The sequence below is a fragment of the Panthera uncia genome (genome assembly GCF_023721935.1).
Source record: "Panthera uncia isolate 11264 chromosome C1 unlocalized genomic scaffold, Puncia_PCG_1.0 HiC_scaffold_3, whole genome shotgun sequence".
Lineage (NCBI taxonomy): Eukaryota > Metazoa > Chordata > Mammalia > Carnivora > Felidae > Panthera > Panthera uncia.
In genome coordinates this window covers 60498330-60522839 of record NW_026057584.1, presented here as the reverse complement: position 1 = coordinate 60522839, position 24510 = coordinate 60498330, and the positions used below count along the sequence as shown (strand labels likewise).

Genomic DNA, 24510 nt, shown 5'->3' with positions numbered 1-24510 from the left:
TATTTATCCAAAGGATACAGGTATGCTGTTTCGAACGGGCACATGCACCCCAATGTGTATAGCAGCACCACTGACAATAGCCAAAGTATGGAAAGAGCCCAAATGTCCATGGACTGATGAATGGATAAAGAAGATGTGGTATGTATGTATGTGTGTGTGTATACATATACGTATACATACGTATATATACATATATGTATATACATACACAATGGAATGTTACTTGGCAATCAAAAAAATAAAATCTTGCCATTTGCAACAGCGTGGATGGAACTAGAATGTATTATATGCTAAGGGAAATTAGAGAAAGACAAATACACGACTTAACTCATATGTAGAATTTAAGATACAAAACAGTTATGGGAAGAGAAGCAAAAATAATATAAAATAATATAAAAACAGGAAGGGGGACAAAACATAAGAAACTCAAATACAGAGAGCTGAAGGCTGGTGGTGGGGTTTTGGATGAGAGGATGGGCTAAATGGGCGAGGGCATTAAGGAGGACACTTGTTGGGACGAGCACTGGGTGTTATATGTAGGGGATGAATCACTGGATTCTCCTCCTGAAGTCATTGCACTATATGCTAACTTGGATGTAAATTTTAAAAAACAAAAATATTAAAACAAAGAAAAAAAGGTAACTATGATATAGATACTACAACAACAAAAGACTTATGAGGGTACATCTATATTACCATAAATTCTGAATTAGAAGTCTTTTTTCGAGGTTTTGGTATATTTTAAAAAGTTGGTTAAAGTTCGCAATGAAGATTTAAAATTTAAAAATGCATACCCTGTTTTATTTCTTTTCCCAAAGGTTATATTCTGCTTCCAAAGTGAAATGTTCTGCTGTTGATTCTCTGCTGCCTTTAGAAACTAAGAGCAGCCTTGGGGCACCTGGGTGGCTCAGTCACTTAAGCGTCTGACTTCGGCTCAGGTCATGATCTCGTGGTTCCTGAGTTCGAGCCCCACATCAGACTTTCTGCTGTTAGCCCAGAGCTCACTTTGGATCCTCTGCCCCCTCTCCCTCTGTCCCTCCCCACCACGCACACTTGAAAATAAAAGAAAGTAAGAGCAGCCTGTATCTTCGATCAAGAACTCAGAGTCAACAAAACTTCCATTTGGTTTTAAAAAGCGTGTGTGTGTGTGTGTGTGTGTGTGTGTGTACACATGCAGGTGAGCATGTGTATGAGAACACTAGAAGGAAATATATACCAAAATGCTAACAATGAAAAATAAAACTGTCATTTAATAATCTCTATGCTCAGGGCAAAAGACCCTAAAAAATTAAGGTTAACAATTTGTGTGAAAGATCAAAGACCTAAATGTAAAAGCTAAAACTATAAAATTCTTAGCAGAAAATGGGTATTAATCTATGTGACCTTGGATTAGGCAATAATTTCTTAGACATTACACCAAAAGCACAAGCAACAAAATATAATTAAATTGGACTTCATTAGAATCAAAGTCCAATTCTCCAAAGGACAGTCAAGAAAGTGAAAAATACTAGAAATCACATGTCTGGTAAGGGATTCTAAATATACGAAGAACTCTTATCACTTAATAAAAAACAACCCAATTTAAAAACAGGCAAAGGTTCTGAAGAGACATTTCTCCAAAGAAGATATATAAATGCCAATACATTCTTAAAAAGATGCTCAACACTGTCAGTCATTAGATCACAACAAGGTAACATTCATACCCGCTAGGATGGTATAAATCAATGACAAGGATGTCAAGAAATCTCAAAGCTCCTACACTGCTGGTAGGAACATATAACTGTGCAGCCACTTTGGAAAACAGTCTGGCTGTTCCTCAAAATACAAATTAGAGTTACTATATGACCCACCAATTCCACTTCCTGGGTATATACCCAAGAGAAGTGATGACGCATGTCCGCAGAAAACTTTTTACATTAATGTTCAGAGCAGCATTATTCATAATAGCCACAAAGTGGAAACAACCCAAATGATCAACTGATGAATCAATAAACAAAATGTGACATATCTACATAATAGAACACTATTCAGCAATAAGACCTGAGGCATTGATCCATGCTACAACATGGATGAACCTTGAAAACATTATGCTGAATTTTAAAAAGCCAGACACAAAAAGCCACACGTTTTTCATTCCATTTACATGAAATGTCCAGAACTGGTGAATCTGTAGAGATGGAAAGCTTATTAACAGCTGCCCAAGACTTGGCAGAGGCAAAGAGGAAAGACTGATGGGTGACAGCTAGAGGGGACCACGTTCCTTTTTGGGGTGATAAAAATGTTCTACAATTGACTTTGGTGATAGCTACACAACTCCTTGGATATACTAAAAACTGCTGAGTGGTACACGTTAAAGTGGGGGAATTGTAGGGTATGAGAATTATATCTTAATAAAGCTGTTGCTTTAAAAATATTCTTGAAACACAGCAGGCATTCAATGAATGAGAGAATAAATAAAAAATGAATAAACAGAAACAAACACCAAATATTGCTACATTTCACTGAGTTTTTAGTTTCTTCAATTCAAGCTAGGAATAATAATAAGAAGATGCCTATAAAGTACAAGTCCAGTACGAGATGCTTAAGAAATGGCAGCTATTATGATGAATTATAATCATAAGCATGTATTTTCTTTGGTGATATGTAGGAATGAAGCAAATCACAATAAGAAATTCTACCTTCAAATTGCCACAGAATATGATTAGACTTAAGATTAAGTTTTATCTGGTGAGAATGATCAGCAACTACCCTTTTTCTATGAGACGTAAACATATCCTAAGTCTGGTTTTCTTCACAGGAAAAAAGAAGCTAAATCCTTCTCAGCCTTGATGGCTGGTTTTGAATCAGAATGAATAAATGGAAGAATGAATAAATGGAAATATACCAAATATGAATAAATATGGATTTGAAAAAAAAGTGGTTTGAATCCTAACTTTACCATTTACTAAGTACTGGATCTCACTTAGGTTTCTTTTCTTCACCTCCAGGTGGGAATGATAATGAGATAGTTAACGCCTATAAAATGTTCAGATAGGAAAAGTCCCTACTGCTTGCTCATTAGCAATCTTAGCATATTAGAGCTACATTAGAAGCAAAAACCAGTGTCAATTATAGTAATATTTTAGTTGGGTGACAGGCTTATAGATGCTCATTTTATTATTACTCTTTAGATTTATATAGTATGTATTCTTTGGCATGTATCAAATACCATATTTTTAAAAAATAGGTCATAAAACAAACAACAAAAAATAAGGTCTAAGGACCAGGTATTTTTATTTCTTGGTCAATTCATTATCTAGTCAATGAACACCATTTTTCCTAGAGGGCAACAGTCATTTTCATAGCAGAATTTCTCTCCATTATATATAGGCAACTCAAAGCCCAAGTCCTAGATGATCCTTCTGCTGGGGAAAAAACCTATAAAACCAATAATGACTGCTCAGTTTGAACCATTTCCTCTGAAATAATCTGCATTAGGCTAACATGTTTTGCATTAGGTTAACACAAGGTAGGTCTTTAAAACTGAGTGATTTTTGGAAAAACATGAGCACTGTTCTTAGCTGGTGGCACTGACAGCATTCAGCCAAATACCCACAGGGACACTGCACATTAGATCACCACCACTAGCCAGGATGGTGAGGGTTCTCACAATCAGGCGCATGGGTAACCACTCTTCTCAGTGTTTATCTGGTGGCTGTCTATCACGTTTCGTTCGGGAAAGAGAGAATTCCTGTATTCCACAGTGGCTGATATTCTTTACACAGAGACTCACTCATTTCGTTTAAGGCCTTATTCTCTGTTGAAATACATAGACCTTTGGGAGAACTGGCAGATTATGCTTTAACAATCATTTACACTGTAGTGTAATTGAATTCATCAATACAAACTCAGTAATTACACATTTTCTGTCCTCCTTGAATGAAGAAGAAATTTAGAAAAAAGAGGGCAGCAAAAAATGTTTGAGATGAAGAACTGTGGACAACCTCATCGTTCTGCCTACAACCCAACCTGTCTATTTTTCATGCTGTCAATTTCCAACTAGACAATCCATCAAAGCTCTCAGAAAGAAGTCACGATGAAAGAAGAAATTTAGAGTGTCAGCACAACCCTCAAGGCACCCCAGACTTCAATAGAAATTCCCAAAGTTCAAACCTAGAAACAGGGTCCATGGTAGGAAAAACAAAGGAACCAAATATCTGATTACGGTTTAACCACCTAGGTCACATGTCAGACATTGGAACAGGTCAGTTTCATGGGCAAAAACCTCTGGGTATTACAAATGGAAACAAATAATTAGCTACATGGGACAGAAAGAGCATGACTCAGGATACTTCTGGCAAGTGTACGCATGAGCAGTTGCAAAACTAAGTTAGGAAATTTCTTAACCAAACTAAAACTAAAACAACTGAGAAAAAGAATATTTATGATTTGCAAACATTCTCTCATGAGAAAAGAAATAATTACAGCATCTAATTAGGGTAAAGGAAGAAGAGAAACTATATTTTTTGTGATCTGCTTAAACAAAGGTCTTATTCTATGTTTGTTATTTGTCCTTCATGAAAAAAGAAAGTCAGCCAAAGAGGTGAGTTTTCTTCCTGAGAATGTACTTGGGTGGGCATGTGTACAAGCATACACACAAATGGACATACATACATATGTACATATGTACACACACACACACACACACACACACACACAAAGAGCCCAAGTCACCTCTTCAATAAGAACTTCAATTGCCCAAAGGTGAGGACCCAGGTATGTACCAGGCTGACAAATCTCATCAAGAAGAATCCAGAGCAGCCCCTCTCTCTGACCCTCAGGGCATCTTCTCTGAATTAAAAGTTGCAAAGGTCACTGACCTTATCACCTCAAGTTCCACTAGCAACTGAGGAGGGTTTAGCCAGGATTGTCAGCCAATTCAACTGGAAATTATTAAGGGCTTCAGGGACAAAACGGACTAAATAAGTCTTAAATTGTGTATTAACAAATTTGAAATGAACACCACAAATAAAATTAGTTGAGCTACAAACTTAGATTAGAGAATTGGTCTAAATCCAATGTTATACTCACATTTTAAAGATAGAAACCTTTGTGCTCTAATTAAATATAATCTGAAACTCTGCATTCAGAAATGTAATAGCCTTAACATAATTACAGTTGTTTGCTATAACCTCTGGTCCCTAAAGAAGGAAAATTATAATTATACCACAATGGTTTACTCAGTCCTACACCTGAAATATAAGAGCTCAATTAATCAGTCATCTCACACTTAAACTTCCAGACAATATAAATGTATGGGAACCCTATCCACTACTCTATTTTCTATAATATTTAAGAATCAGAATCAGAACTTTACAAAGTATGGAACATAATGTCAGGAGCTTCTAAGAGTTAGAGCTGACAAAAATACTACCTCTTTTCTGCACTTAAAATCAGTTAGATCATGCAATGAAATTAAAAAGCATTCCTTATTATCACTGAGAAAATCTTAGAAACCCTTGAGTTCGGAAGGAATGTCACTCAGATATTATATCTAATGTGCAAAAAAGGTTAAAGGAACATACTTGTCATGAGAGATGCCCAGTATTAATACTTACACAACCTCCAGCAAGAATTTCTGCTAAAAGTGGAATGGAGCCATCTCTTCTGGTAAATTTGTCCCGGACAAAATCATTAACCTAATCAGAAAGACAACATCGGTTAACTAGAATTCTCAACCATTTCCTCTAATGGCATGTTATTCATTTTCCAAGTCATCAAAATATTTGTCTCATGATAAAATTAAAAATTATCACATCGGGCGCCTGGGTGGCTCAGCTGGTTAAGTGTTTGGCTTCAGCTCTGGTCATGATCTCGGTTTGAAAGTTCAAGCCCTGCATCAGGCTCTCTGCTGTCTACACACAGCCCACTTCAGATCCTCTGTCCCCCTCTCTCTCTGCCCCTCCCCTGCTGGTTCTCTCTCTCTCTCTCTTTCTCTCTCAATGTAAATAAATAAACTTTTAAAAAATTATTAAATGTCTACATAAAAGTTTAAAGTTTTACAAATGTCTTGATAGTGTGCCAGTCTCAGCAGCAGCACCATTAATTTTTGGCTTAATGATAATCTGAACAAAAGACATAAATTCAAAGAGAAAGATACTTACAGTCAGTTTAATGGCCTTTTCTGGAGCAACCCCTATAAGCTGTGGTATCAGACCTATGTAAACAGAAAGAAGCATTAACGATATGAATGTACTAAACATGAACATACAAGCCCAACAAGCAATGGTTTCCATATTATTAATGCATCAAACATTTTAGGGCTTTCATTAAAATATGGAAAAACGGACTATCCTAAAAACTCTGTACATGTATACAATACTGATGTCAAATATAATGTTATGCTTTCTTGAGGCTATAAATCCTTTTCTTAAGCATGCTTCCTTTAAAGCCTAATTATCTAACACCTCTCAAAAAGTATGTGAGCAAGGAATGGAGACCATGGATCTTCTCTACTCCTGAACATTGCCAATAACAATGTAACCAAATCCCCTCCCTTTACAACCAACAATATACAAACATAGACAGGCACTTTAAAGAAGCCAATGTTGTATGCTTGGAAAACCTCTGCAAAGCCTGGTGTTGAAAAGACCCAGATTTTGCCACAAATGCCACTACCTATATAATAGCATATAGTGGTTTGGTTATTACAGAACACCAACTTGCATAATTTTCTCTTTATAGAGAAAACCAGAATTCAGTACCATTTATTTTAAAGGAAACCAAAACTGCAAAGAAAAATGCAGTTTTAAGTATCATTTAATGGATATCTTTTACAAACAAAAACATATGCCTGCTACATTCTTATTTACTAATGTATGTCAAACTTAAGACATTTCAAAAGAATCTTCTTAAAACAAAGGAAATCATTATTCTTAGAAAGTTAAATTTCCCAGGCTGGCTGCAAACTGCAAAAGAAAAAAATATATAAACAATTCAACATCTGTAGATATTCATAAGGCTCAGCTTTGTAAAGCACACAGATTACTCAAATTGTTGGCATACATTTTTTGCATACATTTTTTAAAGATGCTAACAATAAACATTCTATATCCTTTAAATCACCCAGCCAAGGGGGAGTTATGTATGTGTTTGCACACTCACTGCTGATCTTAAGCCTACTTTGAGGATACTGCTGAGTGATTTTCTAAGAGTTGAGAGCCAGCAAGTAATCATACATATAGGCTACTGTCAGTCAAACTGAATTATCAATGACAAACACAAATCTGCACACACCTTTAATGGGTAGCAGACTGATTTAAAAGAATAAATCAGCAGATGGCAGTCTTAACTTTCTAACCTTCATGATTATGAGGCCCTATTACTTTTAATCTAACTTCCATACAACCATGTCAGCATGTGTATTTGTTTTACAACTTGCCTCAATAAGGCTCATGGAATTTTAATAAAGTACTGATTTATGTCATTTTATCACTGTTGCCTGCAAAGAAATTTAGGCTAATCTGTCAACAATTTTGTCAATCATCTGACAGAATAATGGACCAGTTCTAAGCCATATATGACAATCTCAATAATCATAGTGTTCACATACAGGACTCCTACAATCTTCTCCCTAATACAAGAGTCTCTCATTTAAAGAACTGATTTTATCAGCTCACATCCTGGATAAAGCTAACAATCCCTCCACCTCTCCCCCACCCCTAAACTTGCTATATTGGACTCATTTCATTAACATGACATCTCTCCCAAATGAAATTTTCTGTAAGCATCCATCCATTGAGAAGGTTAAACTGTGCAGTATATATCTAGGTTACTTCTGATAGAGAAAAAGTAAACCAAGGAGGAAGAAAGGTCATTTTTCAACAAAGAAAGATTGGAGATGACAAAGGAAAAAAAAAAAAAAAACCCTTAGCACCACTCAACCCTCATTAAATTCCTCATTAAATATAATCTAGATATGCAGGGTTTAGGACAGCTTAAAATAAGCATTCCCAGGCAGAGATCTGCATTCTGGACAACACACACCTTCCTCCTGTGGAGTACATGTGATACAGCTGGAATTCAGGGAGGTTAGAGTTCTGAATATTTGAGTAAAATTAACTACATTCATTCTTAGGAGCAGGGTATTTAAGCCTACTTTGATTTCAAAACCACTCTCTTTTCTTATTCTATATAAAATGCCAATAATGAACATCCTCATGACCCTCTCCTTTAACTGTATCAGAGATACATTTTTCACTTGAATATCTGCAAATAATGCTAACCAGAGGTGTTTTTTCCTCCTGTACATGAGCATAAGCTTTGTTCAGGTCCAGTCTTTCTTTCCAAGGAAGAGGTTCTAGGCCAAACAGTTCAACAGAACTCAGAGTGAGCTAGGGATTAATGAGACTGTGTGTGCAAACAAATAAGTACAGTAAATTACAAAAATGCTCTGGACTTGAGCATGTGGAGAATATTTTCAAAGAATTCCAAGTGGCGCCCAAAGGGATTAAAAAATTAATCTCCCTCCCAAAGGAAACCCTAAATTCTAATGTGAAAACATGTACATGAAAGTCATTCCCTCTCCAAAGAGAACAAGTTCCTACAAAGCCGATGGGGGTGGGGAGAATTCTACAAGGGGGTTGTTGCCTCTGATGCTGACAGCACTGTGCTCAGCCTAGACTTGGTGGTAACATTCTCTGCAAAAGAAAATCTCTCTGCTTTTACTCACAGTGCCTCTGAGCTAAGGGGAGGAAAGGAGACAGAATGAGACATGAAGCCAAGCGTTTTTTTATTCATTTTTTTTTTTTTCTAACTTCAGATGACTCACTGGAAAAAAAGACTTGTGAATGGTCTCCTTGGAAGAGACAAACACATTTGATATCTCTTTCAATTGAAACAAGTGCATAGAGGGTAAACTCACTTTCAGCTAACTGCCTGGCTTCTATTTCACAGAGCAGAGGCATATCTCTTTTCTCCAACTCTTTGAGAAAAGCAGCTCTCTGTTTCTTAGCTGTCATCCTGTACTCCACTTGTAGACATGTGCCTGAGTTTGTCAGAGCACAGTGGCAACAGAATTTGGATTCCATGAAATACACACGTCAGGAAGAAATAAAGGCCTTGTCTACACACATACTGCTAGTTACCAGCAAGAATGTAAAAAGGGAAACAAGCAACAAGAAAATTAAAAGAGAGAAACATCTCTACTCTGACTGGACAACACACTTTTTTCATAATCAAGGTGTTAAAATCTGCTGCTGCTGAGATAAAACCACTAACTTCAGCAGCTAAGATACAGTTACTCACCCCGGTAGAGTCCAAAGAAGCCCTCATAACGCAAGACTTTCTTAAAACAGTCAAAGCTGTTTTTGTACATCAGCTCCCCAACAACAGAGCCAGTGCCACGCTGGTTTTGCATGCGGGTCTTCACCAGATCTATAGGATATACTGCAGTGGCTCCCACAGCTACAAAGAAAACAAGTTTTACCCTTAGAAGAGAGCGCAATTAAATGGAGGCTCTTTAAGGACAACAAATCTCATCTCAAAGGACTAGAAAACAAAACACAGTATCTATTCTCACAAAAGAGACTGTATGTTATTCTTCCTTCTTCCATACACTGCTGAAGGATAACAGGCTAGCATTTGGGACCCATAAATACAGCTGCTTCAGAGAACAACTGCGTGCATTTTCAAGTCATTACCAACGTTAAGTCATCAAGACTTGATTTCCACAACATGAAACTATTATATATTTCTTTATACTTTCCATTCAATGCCTAAATATTATACCATTTACCCTTTAAAATAACCATATGTGTAGAAACAGGTAGCTATAATTTTAAAACTTAGTTTATTAAAGCATTTTGGTAAATTACTCTTAGTTATGACCATAATATTGGAACCACATCTCAACATGACCCTATCCCTTTGTACAGAATTTGTGTTTTTTGGCTTTTTTTAATGCCAGGCTTTAGAATTTCTGACACTGGAAAAATTATAAAATGAAGTGGAGTGTTATTTTTCAACTGTTGAAAACCAAAACATGTTCTGCAACTTCTAAAACTGAAAAGGAAAAAACAATAGTTTCATCAGTTCAGGCTTGTTTTGAAAAATCATAAGCATTTTAATCACACCTCCTAGGATCTTCTCAACAAAGCTACTTCAGATTCTACACATTTTATATGGAAAGATGTAAGAAAAAAAAAAGTCTCTCAAATGTTGCCTAGGAGCAGGGACTAGGGCTTCATTTTAGCAAATATGAACTACAAGTCTAGATAATTCTTTAGCCAGTAAAGAGGGAGAGGAAAAAAAAATACAAGTAGAAAACCTACAGTGAATCAATCACTTTAGGAGGCTGTTTTGTTTTGTAAGGTTCTGGGATTTGTACACCTGCCTCACCCCCAACACCATTATTCCATTTCTTCATACTGTCTTAACAGGATAATTAAGGCGAGTGCAGCACGCATGCAGACTTTCACTTTTGTCCTCAAGACACACTGGAGCCAGAGGGGCCACAGCTGTGCTGCGACAATCCTCTCATCACAGGTAGAAATAAAGGACACTGCAGAAAGCTCTGTAGTTATGACCCGCAGAACTAGAAACTGCATCTTTGCTGACCTGTCTCGGTCTAGTGAGATAGTACTGCATTAACACAAGCTTGAAACACACACAGACATGTCACTCACCTCCAGCAACTGAGCCCAGAGTGAATCTATAAGCAGACTCGGCAATCTGGAGCCAGATCGGCCTGCCTAAACCGTGCAATTGCTGCAGGGAGGAAAAAATAGGTAAAGACACTCGGAAAAGTATATGGCAAATAAAAAAGGCTACAATTCAGCTACTTTACGATTTTAACACAGATACCTCGATTAGCCTAAGAGACACAGTTGCCTTCTTCTCGCCCCGTTTTTTAATAAGTCTATTAATACCTGATTTCTCTAATCTTGGAGAATACACTATCATTCCAGAGAAGTGAATCTTTCGGGTAAATAAATGTCTTGAGTATAAAATCTTTCCCCCTTATTTACTTTAGTTAACTTAAAATTTTAAAATATTTCAAAAATGGGGGCACCTGGGTGGCTCAATCAGTTAAGCATCCAACTTCATCTAAGGTCATGATCTCACAGTTCATGAGTTTGAGCCTCGCATCGGGCTTGCTGCTGTCAGCGTGGAGCCTGCTTTGTATCCTCTGTCTCCCTCTCTCTGCCGCTTCCCCGCTCTCACTGGCTCTCTCTCAAAAGTAAACATTAAAAAACTATATTTCTAAAAGGTACACAAACTATCTTGATTCCTAAATCAGAGAATACTGATGACAAAAAACACCTTCTCTAATGACTGAAAGTCATCAGATTCCTAGGTCCATCAATTACTGCATCAAGATCTAATGCACCGGTTGGTGCTATCTTCCCATGTCTCACGGCCATTACTTCTTTCACCAACAGCCCCTGGTAGGATTTGGTTTAGCCGCCTATCGCCTCTCTCTTTTCTTAAGGCTGGAGCAGTCACACAACTAGGATTGTTATGTATATGTAGGTGAAGCAAAGTCAAATGCTTCTCTTTGGGACTAAAGTGAAAAACTTTAATAACTACAGTTTTAAGAGTTCAGAGCCTTGGCCCCCTTACTTCTGGCTTTACAAGCTCACCACTGAGGTTTATCACTAGTTAACCACATATTTCTGAACCATGTTACTGAGCATTTTCTTTCCTAGACCTATGTATTCTCCGGCTATACCTATCCAAAGAAAGACTTTAAAAAATAAGTCTCTGGGGCCTGGAGCTTACTATTTTTTAAAGGCTTTAAATCATTCTGCTATGTAGTTAGGCTGAAAACTATCCTAGCTACCCACATTTATAGTTACAACATAGGATTTATGATGATAACAATGCAAAGGAAAAAACCCTATTGTGACTCAGAATGTTATTTCATAGGTAACCCACAACACAAAGGATCTAAAATAATTTGTCTATACTAGTCTGCCAGTCTTGTTCTTTAATATCTTCTTTATGAAAACAGCAGTTATGCTGCATAAACAGTTTGAAATGAAAGAATAAAATATTTGGTTTATCATAAAGAAAACTTGAAAAATATTAACTTGGAATGAGCTTTTTTTAAAAACCTGCATAATAAAAAGCTTAGATACGCTCATTAGAATAATTTAATGGAGAGGGAATCCATGCCTAAAATCTAAAAGAAAGAAAAAAAGCTAGTCTACTCTGACTTGCTTTCATCTGTACAATCTCTTCAAAGCTCAATTAATCAAGATAAATATGACAAACCTGGATATTTATAAATAATTTGAGAAGCAGCCTATAGAAAGGTTTTATTTGGTTGTTTTGTAAATCTTGAATCACAGTACACATCTTTTCAGTTTTTAACCAAAGCATGTGATACCTAAATATTTAATGTATGATTGTGATCTCTGTAGGCAGAGATCTTTTAAAAGCTCATTATGCTTAAAAAAGAAAAAAAAAAAAAAAAAAGAGCTCATTATGCTTGCCAGTGCTGTGGTTCAACAAATTCTATAGTAAAAAGGAAAATAAGTAATGTATGATGAAAAGTCAAAATGAAACCCAGAGAAAACCCTTGGCAAAAAAAATTGGTAAAACACCATTATTTCAAATATCAGTACATATTTTATAAAGCTCAACTATCACAATATACTAACTTTATTACAATCCATTGCGTGAAAGTATATACCTATTATGTACAAAACTGAATTTAGCATGTGGAAGAAACCATCATGAAAACGGTGGAAAATTACAGAGTAGTACATTATCATGATCTTGTAGGAAATACATTTTTTCCTACCAAGTTAGCCCAGACAACTGCATTGCCATCCATTGTGTTTAATTTATGTACTGTAACAAAAGTGAGCAATAAATAGAAACTGATATTTATATTTGAAATCAAATAAGGGAAAGAGTAGGATATTTTAACAAAACCTTAATATAAGCATAATTTTGATTCATTCATAGAAGAGCAAAAAAATGGGCCATCCAAAAAGACAATTACTTTTTATTCTCTTTATCACTACAATAACAACACTAATTTTAGACTGTTTAGAGATTTACTATCTCCCAAAGGGTGAAAGTACTTTACCAAGCAGCACTCAAGACCTGTGCTCTAATGCAGCCATCGGGGGAGCCCAATGTTTTTCAATCTTCTGTAAATAAACTCCCTTTGAGACCATCAGGATGGTCTAACCCACAGTGAGACCACAAAGTACTAATTTCTCAGTCAGTCCACTGTGCATTTAAAGGTAAGATGGCCATACTAAGGACAGGACAAGTGACAATAAAGGTCTCATAGTGAGATGGGGAATAAGCAGACCCGCGGCCCTAGTCACCCCACTGCATTCTCCAACATTAAGTAAATAGTTTCAACAACCGTTTATGACTGAATACTCCTGCCAACCAAAGATTATGATTTCATTTATAAATTATATACATGATCCATCGTACTAATATCTATATAAATCTAAGTTAATAGGTTTTATTAAATTACACATAATATGCATTGTACACTTGATCTTAGCCAAAAGGGCAAGAAGCGATTGCATTATAAACATCTACAAAAGTAAAAATTATAAAAGAATGAGATCAGAGGTGCCTGGGTAGCTCAGTCAGTTAAGTGTCCAACTCCAGCTCAGGTCATGATCTTGCAGTTTGTGAGTTCAAGCCCCGCGTGGGACTCTGTGCTGACAGCTTGGAGACTGGAACCTACTTCAGGTTCTGTGTCTCCCTCTCTCTCTGCCCCTCCCCCACTCATGCTCTGTCTCTCTCAAAAATAAATAAACATTAAAAAACGAAAAGAATGAGATGGTATAAAATAATTTTCAAAAAATTTTATTTTCATTTACTAAACCAAAAATCTTTTTGATATCACTTCAATGTATTATATTGACTATGTTCAGTTAGTTTTTTAAACGTTGATTGAACAAAAGCAAGGCTAACCAGTTACTTCTAATACTCTGTTTCAAAGATAGCACAGTGGAAAACACAGTGTGTGTCTTCAAGGTAAAGATAAGAGTCTGTTTCTTGGACAGCAAAAATATTTTTAACTTCTAAAAACATGCACATAAAACTTTATCCCAAAATGGAATTTCTCAATTACAAAACTGGGTGAAAACAGGCCTCGTTCTCATAGATTTATTATTTTCAATCATGTCTCCTTTCAAAAAAATATGTTGAACTAAAACTCAAATAAGGGCTATGATCCCAAAAAAGAATGAAATTACCACTATTTTTTATTAATATAAAAAGCCTCTCCTGTGTTCATCACATATATTTTCTTTACCCTCTCTCTTCCTTTACAAAATGTTTATGGATCAGTCAGTGAAGCAGCCAATTTCAGCTCAGGTCATGATCTCACGGTTTTTGAGTTCGAGTCCCATGTCAGGCTCTGTGCTGACAGCTCAGAGCCTGGAGCCTACTTTGGATTCTGTCTCCCTCTCTCTTTGCCCTTCCCTCGCTTGTGTTCTGTTGCTCTCTCTCTCAAAATTAAATAAGCACTTAAAAACTAATTTTTTAATGTTTATAAGCCCTACAAAATCCTATGAAAACTGAAGGATTACAGTGTGTTTGAATTCTTAGCTAAAAACATCTCTAACTATAAACACCCAAATATGCAAATGCCTTTTGGCCTCTGCCCTTATTCAATAGCATTTATTTATTTTTTTAAATACAATATGGTCAGTAAGTTTTTCTCAAGCTTAGCTATCACTGTAACTTATGGTTCACTTGTATTCAGGTATGTAAATTAATGTAATTAATGCTATGGATTTCACTTCATGAATATTCATAAGTAGAACGCTACTGTAGCTGTCATGCCTGTTAATGACTGTGTACTGAATTTTTAGCATTTAGACTGAAAGAAAATACTCAACACTAAGAAGATCGCCTACCGTGAGCAAATGGGCCAAAGGAAAAGGCACTTTCCCTTAAGTTATGATTATGATCATGAAGGTGATATTTAACAAGATTAATTAAGGGGTTTTCAAAGCAAAATAAGAGTTGAGAATCTTAACTGATTTTTAACCTGTTCCCTAAGCACATGTGTATGATAGGAAATGACTTGAGACCTCATTTGGGTAGCAGAAAGTTCTTCTGCTTTTGTTGTTGAACATACCTCAATCTATAAATGAGAATGACCTAGAGCAAGATCATGCCACAAGTCAAGCTACGTGCCCAAACCACACTACTTCAGGTAGTATGTCAATCCAATGAAGAGAGCTACCTCTTCAAAACAGCATACTATTAATGGAGAGAAGAAAAGGAAAAGCTGAAGATTTTTATACTGACTATACGAGGTGGGGGAGAAAAGAGCTAGATTTTAATACTTACTGAGATGTATGATTGGAAAAATAAGGTTAGGGAAAATAAATTAACAAAATTCTTTTGCCAGTAAATCACACCTGAATTTGAATTCAATATTCTTGGCCTTACAAAACAAGATTTAAGAGTTGGTGGGTTTTGTGTTCGTTTTGTTTTTTTGATACCACATGTAAGTAAAATCAGATGATACTTGTCTTTCTTGGACCTATTTCACTTAGCATTAATACCCTCTAGGTCCATCCAAAGTGTCACAATTGGCAAGATCTCATTCTTTTTTATGGATGAGTAATATTCGTGTGTGTGTGTGTGTGTGTGTGTACCACATCTTTCTCATCCATTCATCTACTGGTGGACACTTGGGTTACTTCCATATCTTGGCTGTTGTAAATAATGGTTGCCAGAGGTTGCCAGAGGGAATGTGTAGGGCGGGGGGGGGGGGGGGGGGAATGCAAAATAAAGGGGATTAAGAGGTATAAACGTCCAGTTATAAACTAAATCCGTCACAGAGATGAAAAGTACAGCATAGGAAATATAGTAATGTTATAAGCTATTTATAGACACATAATACTGAAAAATATCTTTTGAAATGCAACTTATTCAAATTTCTAGAGCAAATTTTCATAAATGTATACCATAAAATGTAAAATTAAATTCACTAAGCTCTTTAAATATTTCAATATCTCAACCATTTAACAATTTTATTAAATTTATTATAAATCAATGAATTGGAATAAATCCATCTTTTTTTTTTTTAATTTTTTAACGTTTATTTATTTTTGAGACGGAGAGAGACAGAGCATGAACTGGGGAGGGGCAAAGAGAGAGGGAGACACAGAATCGGAAGCAGGCTCCAGGCTCTGAGGGCCCAACGCGGGGCTCGGACTCACAGACCGCGAGATCGTGACCTGAGTTGAAGTCGGACGTTTAACTGACTGAGCCACCCAGGCGCCCCAAAATCCATCTATTTTTTAAGGACCTGAGAACGTACAGTGGAAATAAACTTTGATGGTAGCAGGTAAGAATTCTTTGCTACTAAAGAAGCTAAATTGTAAGGAGTTACAGATATATCTTAATCTGCAGAAAGCTTTGTTACACTCCAAACAAAAGCATTAACATAAAATGTAGATATAAAAGCAAAATTTTCCATTTTCAATCTACTTACCTGACTACAAACATTCCTATTTATTATGAAAAGTAGAACTAGAAATCCTAATTAGCTTTAGAAGCAGAAACATCATTTCATGGAGCACAAGTAGAAGAAAAATTTCCTACCAAAATTTCCCAAAGTGAACCACACTTAACATGCCTTGATCTTTTACTAGCACATGTGGCTATTCACCTATGTGGCAGCAATGAAGAAAAAACAGACTTGGGCTCTTTCTGTGGCGTGCCCATTTAGTGTTTTCTCTCTCTCCTTTTTTTCCTGTCTTCTTCCCTATCTCCCCACACCCTTTCAATGTCTCATACGGCACAAGTCTCCTCAGGAATCATGTGGGACACAAGCATTGTCTATGACAGCAGGGAAATACCGGGTGACAGGGAGGAGCCCTCCTAAGCCTCACCCCACACACAAAGCCATGTGACCATAACTACAACTGGGGCCTCCTCCAAGTGCCACAGAAGTGAAAGTTTCAATTTAAAACAAGATTTAAAAAGAAAAGAAAAGAAAAATAACTGTGCCATTGTACTCTTCCATGTAATATCATGGGGTTTATTTTCCCACTGAGGTAGTATTTTTGTAATCAGAAATGGGACTGTATTAACTTTATGGGACTCAGAAGCTATTGTTTAAATCATCCTTTAAGAAAAAATGCTAATATTTTATTTAAAAAATGTAGTAATATTCAAGGTTGTCTTTCTGGCTCATTACTTACATAGTTTTCCTGTGTTATTATTGTAATCTATAAAGCATGATCTCACTGAAAGATGTACTTCATTAGAAGAATGTTTTGTATTTTTAAAGCCCCATAAATATCAGTCTAATTTTTCAAAGTGAACTTAACACTAATCTTTAAGTGTCACCACACAAGTGAAAGGAAGACTGCTAGTTCTAGGGAGGAGTCAAGCCCGTGTTATGTCTGCACTCTTATTTCCCTTATCTTAATAAAGAAAAAACCACAAACATAAATTTAGGTCCCCATAAAAATAGTCCATGAGGGTGGGAATAACAGTTGTAATCTTTGAGCTAAGTAGAGACTTTTTCTGGACAGTTTTTAATTTTCATAGCATTCAGGAACTTTAGGCTGTCATGTACATACTATTTCAGCATTTTTGAAGGTGATTCTATTTATGAGACTCCTCCTACCTGTCTCTGAAGTTCTGCCAGGTTGTAAGGTAAGGCTCCCTCAGCCAACGGAGCTATTCTCTCAATATCTGCCAAAGTCAAGCGCCTTCAGGCAAAAATATGGGAAAGAAAAAACTGTTAGACACCAACAAACTCCTCATACCAAGATCATATTTCTTCAGAAAAAAAGAAGACGGGAAAAGAACTAGGCTTTTTTATTTTTTTAACCTTTTTATTCATTTTTGAGAGACAGAGAGAGAGACAGAGCATGAGCAGGGGAGGGGCAGAGGGAGAGAGGGAGACACAGAATCCAAGGCAGGCTCCAGACTCCCAGCTGACAGCACAGTGCCCAGTGCAGAGCTTGAACCCACGAACCAAAAGATCATGACCTGAGCCAAAATCAGAGGCTTAAATGACTGAGCCACCCAGGTGCCCCAAGAAGCATGCTTTAAAAAAATTTTTTTTAATGTTTATTCATTTTTTGAGAGAAAGACAGAGTGTGAGTGGGGGGGTGGGGGGGCAGAAAGAAAGGGAGACACAGAATCCAAAGCAGGCTCCAGGCTCTGAGCTGTCAGCATAGAGCCTGACTCACGGCTCAAACCCATGGACCTCAAGATCATGACCTGAACTTAAGCCGGATGCTTAGCTGACTGAGCCACCAGGCACCCCAAGAACAATGCTTTAAAAGTAGTATTTCTTGGGGCGCCTGGGTGGCTCAGTCAGTTGAGCATCTGACTCTTGATTTCAGCTCAGGTCATGATCCCAGGGTTGTGGGATGGAGCCCCTGTGTCGGGCTTGGTGCTGAGCATGGAACCTGCCTAAGATTCTTTCTCTCTCTCTCTCTCCCTCTCTCTCTCTCTCCCTCCCTCTCTCTCTCCCTCCCTCCCTCTCTCCCTCTCTCTCTCTCTCTCTTCCTCTGCCCCTCTCCCCTGCTCATGCTCTAAAATAAACATAATAGTAAAATAAAGTAGTATTTCTCTATTCACTCAGATCATCTTAGTGAGAAAAAAATCTCCAAACCCAGGATCCCACAACAAAAAGCAAAAGATCTCAGAAAAATAATATGTACTACACAAATTTAATAATACTCCAATGGTAGATACTAAAAGTAAAGAACTAATCCTTGTTAGAAGTAAAGTATAGACATTGACAGTTCATACATACTAAGTGTATTCCTTTAGGGTACATATTTAATGCATAGGTACAAAGTATCTTGAGAAGGACAAATACAAAACTGATGAATACTGGTTGCCTTTAAGGAAAGGCACAAGGATAGAAGAGATACTTTTTTACAGCATGCTCTTTTAAGCTCTGAGTTTTGAACCCTGCACTACTGTTTCCAAAAAATTTACTTAAAAATAAGTACATTCCATGAACCAGGTAGATCACTTCAGATCTAGTTTTGAAAAGCATTTTTTCAAACCATTTATTATCTTATAAAGGTGGCACAGAACCTCTGCTAAAAATGTGAATTCTGGGGCGCCTGGGTGGCTCAGTCGGTTAGGCGTCCGACTTCAGCTCAGGTCACGATCTCACGGTCCGCGAGTTCGAGCCCCGCGTCGGGCTCTGGGCTAATGGCTCAGAGCCTGGAGCCTGCTTCCGATTCTGTGTCTCCCTCTCTCTCTGCCCCTCCCCTGTTCATGCTCTGTCTCTCTCTGTCTCAAAAATAAATAAACGTTAAAAAAAAAAATTAAAAAATAAATAAAAATAAATAAATAAAAACGTGAATTCTAGATGAAGGAGACATGGCCTGATGTTTCATGTCAATCACCAAAGACTGGATGGCATTTTTAGTATCATCTCCAGACCAATAATTCATTATGTAGCATAAAGGCAATAAATCACCCACATATACCCAGATTCTAATAGTCCTCAGCTCTAGGGTTAAAACCCATTTTTTTGTTTATATACACAATGGAATATTACGTGGCAATGAGAAAGAATAAATATGGCCTTTTGTAGCAACGTGGATGGAACTGGAGAGTGTTATGCTAAGTGAAATTAAGTCATACAGAGAAAGACAGATACCATATGTTTTCACTCTTATATGGATCCTGAGAAACTTAACAGAAGACCATGGGGGAGGGGAAGGAGGAAAAAAAAAGAGGTTAGAGAGGGAGGGAGCCAAAACATAAGAGACTCTTAAAAACTGAGAATAAACTGAGGGTTGATGGGGGGTGGGAGGGAGGGCAGGGTGGGTGATGGGTATTGAGGAGGGCACCTTTTGGGATAAGCACTGGGTGTTGTATGGAAACCAATTTGACAATAAATTTCATATTAAAAACAAAAACAAAAACCATTTTTCAGATATTCCTACACTTAAAAAAATCTTGCAACCTAATATAAGAGCGTAAGTCCCGCATCCCACAAATCCTGCCCAGAGATGAAGGTTTTTCTTTCGGATTTACAAAAGAACTTCACAAATCAAAAACTCTCAATGTGCTTTGGTTATTTTAGTCTATAGAGTGGAGGCATTAGGGGTCCCTGGGTGGCTCAGTCACATAAGCATCTGACTACTGATTTCATCTCAGGTTATGATCTCACGGTTCATGAGATGGAGTCCTGAGTTGGGCTCTGCACTCATAGTGCACTACCAGTGCAGAGCTTGCTTAGGATTCTCTCTCTCTCCCTCTTTCTCTGCCCTTCCCCCACTCACATGCACGTGCTCTCTCTCTCTCTCAAAATAAACATTAAAAAATTTTTAAAAAATAGAATGGAGGCATAAAATATCTGAGCTTGACTATGATGATAACCATAATGACAACGTCACGAACGTATTTCAAGAAATGATACCTTCCAACACAAAATGATACATACTGTTCTGTAAAAATGACCATTTGTGAATGAACCAAAAAGATTATAAGACACCTGGACATGTACTGCAGTTTACTTTATAAATGTAGGCAAATTTTCACAAATCTCTTACATTTAATTGAGTCCAGATGAAATCAACTTTTCCCCATTTCTCTCTTACTTCTCACTCCCCCTCACTCTTGTGTGTCTTCTGTCCCCTATCTCCCTCTCACAAGTCCCATGAGCTCTTACTCTCTTCTTTTACCTCCCTCTCTCCCTCTCTTCCCTCCTTTTCTCTTCTCCTCCTTGCTCTTTTCCCCTCTGCTCTCTCTCCCTTTCCCTTCATTCATCCCCCCAACCTAAACGTCTGTCTTCGTCTGTCTCTCCCTCCTCCCGTTTCTCATTTGGCCTCTCTCTCTTTCTTGGAATTTGTAGACTGAATTAACTACCGTAAAATGAACTGAAAGCATACCCCTGCTTCACATGTTACAGAAACTGTCCTATAATAAATATCATGAAGAATTATTGGAATAGTTACCCTGTAGCATTATATAAGTCTGCAAGTTGGTAGAGGATATCAATTTCTAGTGGAGTAACTTGTCCATACCGTATGGCACTCTGGGCAAACTCCTCTAGAAGAAAAAGAAAGAATTGAAAATCTTAAAACATTCTTAACATGCTTCTAGTTTAACCAACTATCCTCTGAAAGCTAAAGGCATTTTAGAACTATTTTAAAAATCTAAAACTGAATTTAAATACCTAAGTTCCACTATGGAAGTTTGAAAGCCGGCAAAAGATAAAATGTTAACACAAGGAATCAGCAAAAACAAATTTATTTCAAAGATAAAACAATCTCTTTAGAATCCTCTCTCTTATTTGCTTTCGTCTCCAGAGTCACAAGATAAAAGACGTGCTATTCTCCAATCAACGAAAACACCCTACTACAACACAGCAAAAAGAGGAGGCTTGCCCATCTTTCTGCCACAACTCCCTCCTAGCACAAACAAGTTTCGGCCACACTGCCACTAGCCGGTTTGACAGACTGGACCAAGGTTCTTTTCAAAACTGTCAGAGCTGCTTTTTTATTCCTGACCCCAGCACCCCATTAAATGCACCTGGATTTTTGAAGACCACTACCGCCCAAGTGAAGCATACGCACACCGTAACACACTCTCTAGATCTGGCTTCAGAGTGGTAAACTTAGGTCAGCTTCATGCCCTAGATAAAGAAAAGTGAAAATGCACATTCCAATCAACACACAGTTTTGAAATCTTACCCTTTGTGACTTCGACATCTTTCCTTGTGCCAGCTAAAGTGCTATATATCTTACGAACAAGCTCCATGTTATTCAGTAAGGAGTTAAATGCATTGAAGTAGGAGAAGCTAACCTGGTGTGAGATGCTGCCTCCAGCTGCCTAGGAAATGACAACAGGAAAAGTTTAAACCGTAAGCAAAAACAAATAAAACACGTTTAAGGACACTACACTTTTCTCAAAGAAGATCCCAAGTAGTCTTCATTATTAAAGTGATTAACAACCAGTCCATAAATACAAAGAAAGTATCCTACTGAAACACTCAGTGCATTTCACGCCCTCAGGGAGGTCTATGTAATTTAGGTTTTAAGGAAGAAAGCAACATCTGGAAGTTGGACTTCACGGTTCATCTACCTATAAGGTCAGAAACAACAAATACAATTATCACAGATCAAAAATAATGGTTATTTAAACAGGATTTTCAAGATCCTCAACTATGAACTCTTGCTAGTCTAGGATAATTCAAACATCAATGTACAATACAGAGTATTTTTTAAACTTGCTTTTTTTTCATACACAAAAACCAGTGGTAACTTTCTATTTTAAAACTATTTCACTATATCAGTTTTCCTAATTGTTTTCTTTTTTTTAAGACCACTACTATAATTAAGATATTTAACAGTCTGAATCTGCATCACGAAAGGTACAACTACCAAAAACTCCAAAAAATGTAGAGAAAATCTAGGGAGGATTTATTCACTATAAATTACATCTTCAGTGGAACAGTGCAAAAGAGGCTCTCTTGTGCCTGGGGAGTGATGGGGGTGGGGGGCAATCTGGCCTTCATTACCTCTGCAGGGTGAAGAGGTAAGTTCTCCCTCTGCCCACCACTTGGATATAAACTCAAAAGAGAACATTTTTCATAGTTTGCAAAAGCCTAATTTCTAAGCCAGGAGTCAGAGGAACCCATATGATTAAAAACATTCTCTAATAAAAACTCAAAGAAATACTTATGGAAATACCAGTGTGACCTTAATCACAAAGGTCTACTAAGAATAGTGTAGGTAATGATGGGCAAATGTACCCATCCCTCACATACATGCCTTAACCCAAATATAGATGATATTTGTATTAGCTTGAATTTGGATGCCAGTGACCCAAAAGGAGAACTCAAATTATTTAATACATTCCTTCAGGGACTGAAATGGCATTTGGTAAGTTGAAGCTATAATAGGTCTATGTAACCCAATTGGAAAAGATTAAATGGGTCCCCTCATTCCAAGGCAATGAGAGTCCCCCTCTGTAGGATTTTCTTTCCTTTCTCCCCTCCCCCCCCCCACCCTTTCCTCCTTCTCTCCCTTTCTTTCTGTCCTTCTCTCATTTTTTGGCTAGGGTATGAGGTAAGGGTTCAGGGAGTGGGAGATGGGTGTCAAGGAGGTGAAATGTGTAGGACAAAGTGACATGCTCCATGTTCAAATTCACTGAAGAAAAAGAACAGAAGTTGATCTTTCTACCCCGGTCTAAATCAGGGATAATGATCTTCAGCTGAAACAACAAAAGCACTCACTGGCTTCCCTCCATATAAAACAAGCAGCAATCAAAAACTTATACATAAGTACAATGCACGAACAAGAGAACTGGTAAGTGAGGAAAGTTTCAGCACTCTTTGTGAGGAAGTGAATGACATCAGTTTGCTATTGGTCCAGATGATTACTTTATAGAGATTAGCAGTTTGACAGAACAAAAAAACCGTCTGGTCCATGCAGACTGAATGCACAGGTGAAGGGGCAGAGAGAGGAGGGAGCCACATTGGCTGATGCCCACATATTTCCTCCATACCTTCTGCCACGGCCATGGTTATTAAAACAGTGTAGAGGCCAGTGATGATTCCTCTAGCAAACAGCACCCTGCAGGCAACAAAGGAAGGAGCCATCTTTATAGCAAGGCTTTGGGAGCCTGGTGGGATGGAAAAAGGCCAAGGTGAAGGCAGCAGTGTCTGGGCGAAGTACTGCCCTGCCCACTGGGAAAAGTAATTGCACACCCCTGTCTACAAACTCCCTTGTTTTCTTTCACTGGACTCTGTAAATGGAAATAAACAATTTAGAAATATAGGAGAGCACGATGGTGGCTCTGAAAAAAACTTGATCCGGGAAAGACTATTCACCATCACAGCACTCCCACCTCCCTTACACATACCTGTTTACCTTCTACCAACCAAACATTAAGTTAGAATAGTTGACAGTCGGGTGTGTCCAAGGAGGCGAGCCAGGACCCAATGGTTCAAAAATGTTAAGGAAAGAGAAAATTGAAGTACTTGCTTTCTACTTACTGAAACTAAATTCTCCTCCACAAAGGGAGTGAGCATGTGGGACCGAATGGTAACCATGATGTCACTGAAATCCAGACCAGAAATCATGCCACTTTTGCTTTTGTCTTTCAGTGCAAAGGCTTGTCTTGCATGTTCCAGCTGCAGCTCCTAGAGGGAAGTTAGAAATAGAACAGTAGATTGGTTAAAGCACATCCCAACTGCATGTTTTGAAAAAGGAGGACATTCTTCCCTTGCATGCACTTACTACAGAAATGAACACTGCACAGCTCTGAATTTACAACAAAACTTTTAATTTCTTTTAAAAAGCACGTTTTCCTGAAAATGTACTACACAGTACTCCTCGGGAAGAATGAATCATAGCATGACAATAAAGAGGAGGAGGAAAAAAACCTTAATGCGCTTGAAAAGTTTTCAACACTGAACCGTTCTTAGTGTTTTAATTCAGCTTTTAAAATGTATTCTTTCTTGCTTGAAGGCATTCTTATCCAAGGGTACCTTTTTTTTTTTAAGTTTATTTGGGGGGGGGGGGGGGGGGATGG

General features: G+C 37.5%; 1 protein-coding gene across 2 annotated transcripts in view; it reads right to left on the bottom strand.

Moving 5' to 3' along the window:
• Window positions 1-24510, bottom strand: part of SLC25A12 (solute carrier family 25 member 12) — a 126845-nt gene that overhangs the window by 24862 nt on the left and 77473 nt on the right. For both annotated transcript variants that reach the window (XM_049615522.1, XM_049615521.1), the window contains 8 exons: window positions 23972-24118; window positions 21666-21804; window positions 20928-21021; window positions 17618-17702; window positions 10665-10746; window positions 9286-9444; window positions 6144-6196; window positions 5598-5678 (listed from right to left, as the gene is read on the bottom strand). In XM_049615522.1, coding sequence (XP_049471479.1) covers window positions 5598-5678; window positions 6144-6196; window positions 9286-9444; window positions 10665-10746; window positions 17618-17702; window positions 20928-21021; window positions 21666-21804; window positions 23972-24118 — 840 coding nt within the window. The remainder of the gene's footprint in view (window positions 1-5597; window positions 5679-6143; window positions 6197-9285; window positions 9445-10664; window positions 10747-17617; window positions 17703-20927; window positions 21022-21665; window positions 21805-23971; window positions 24119-24510) is intronic.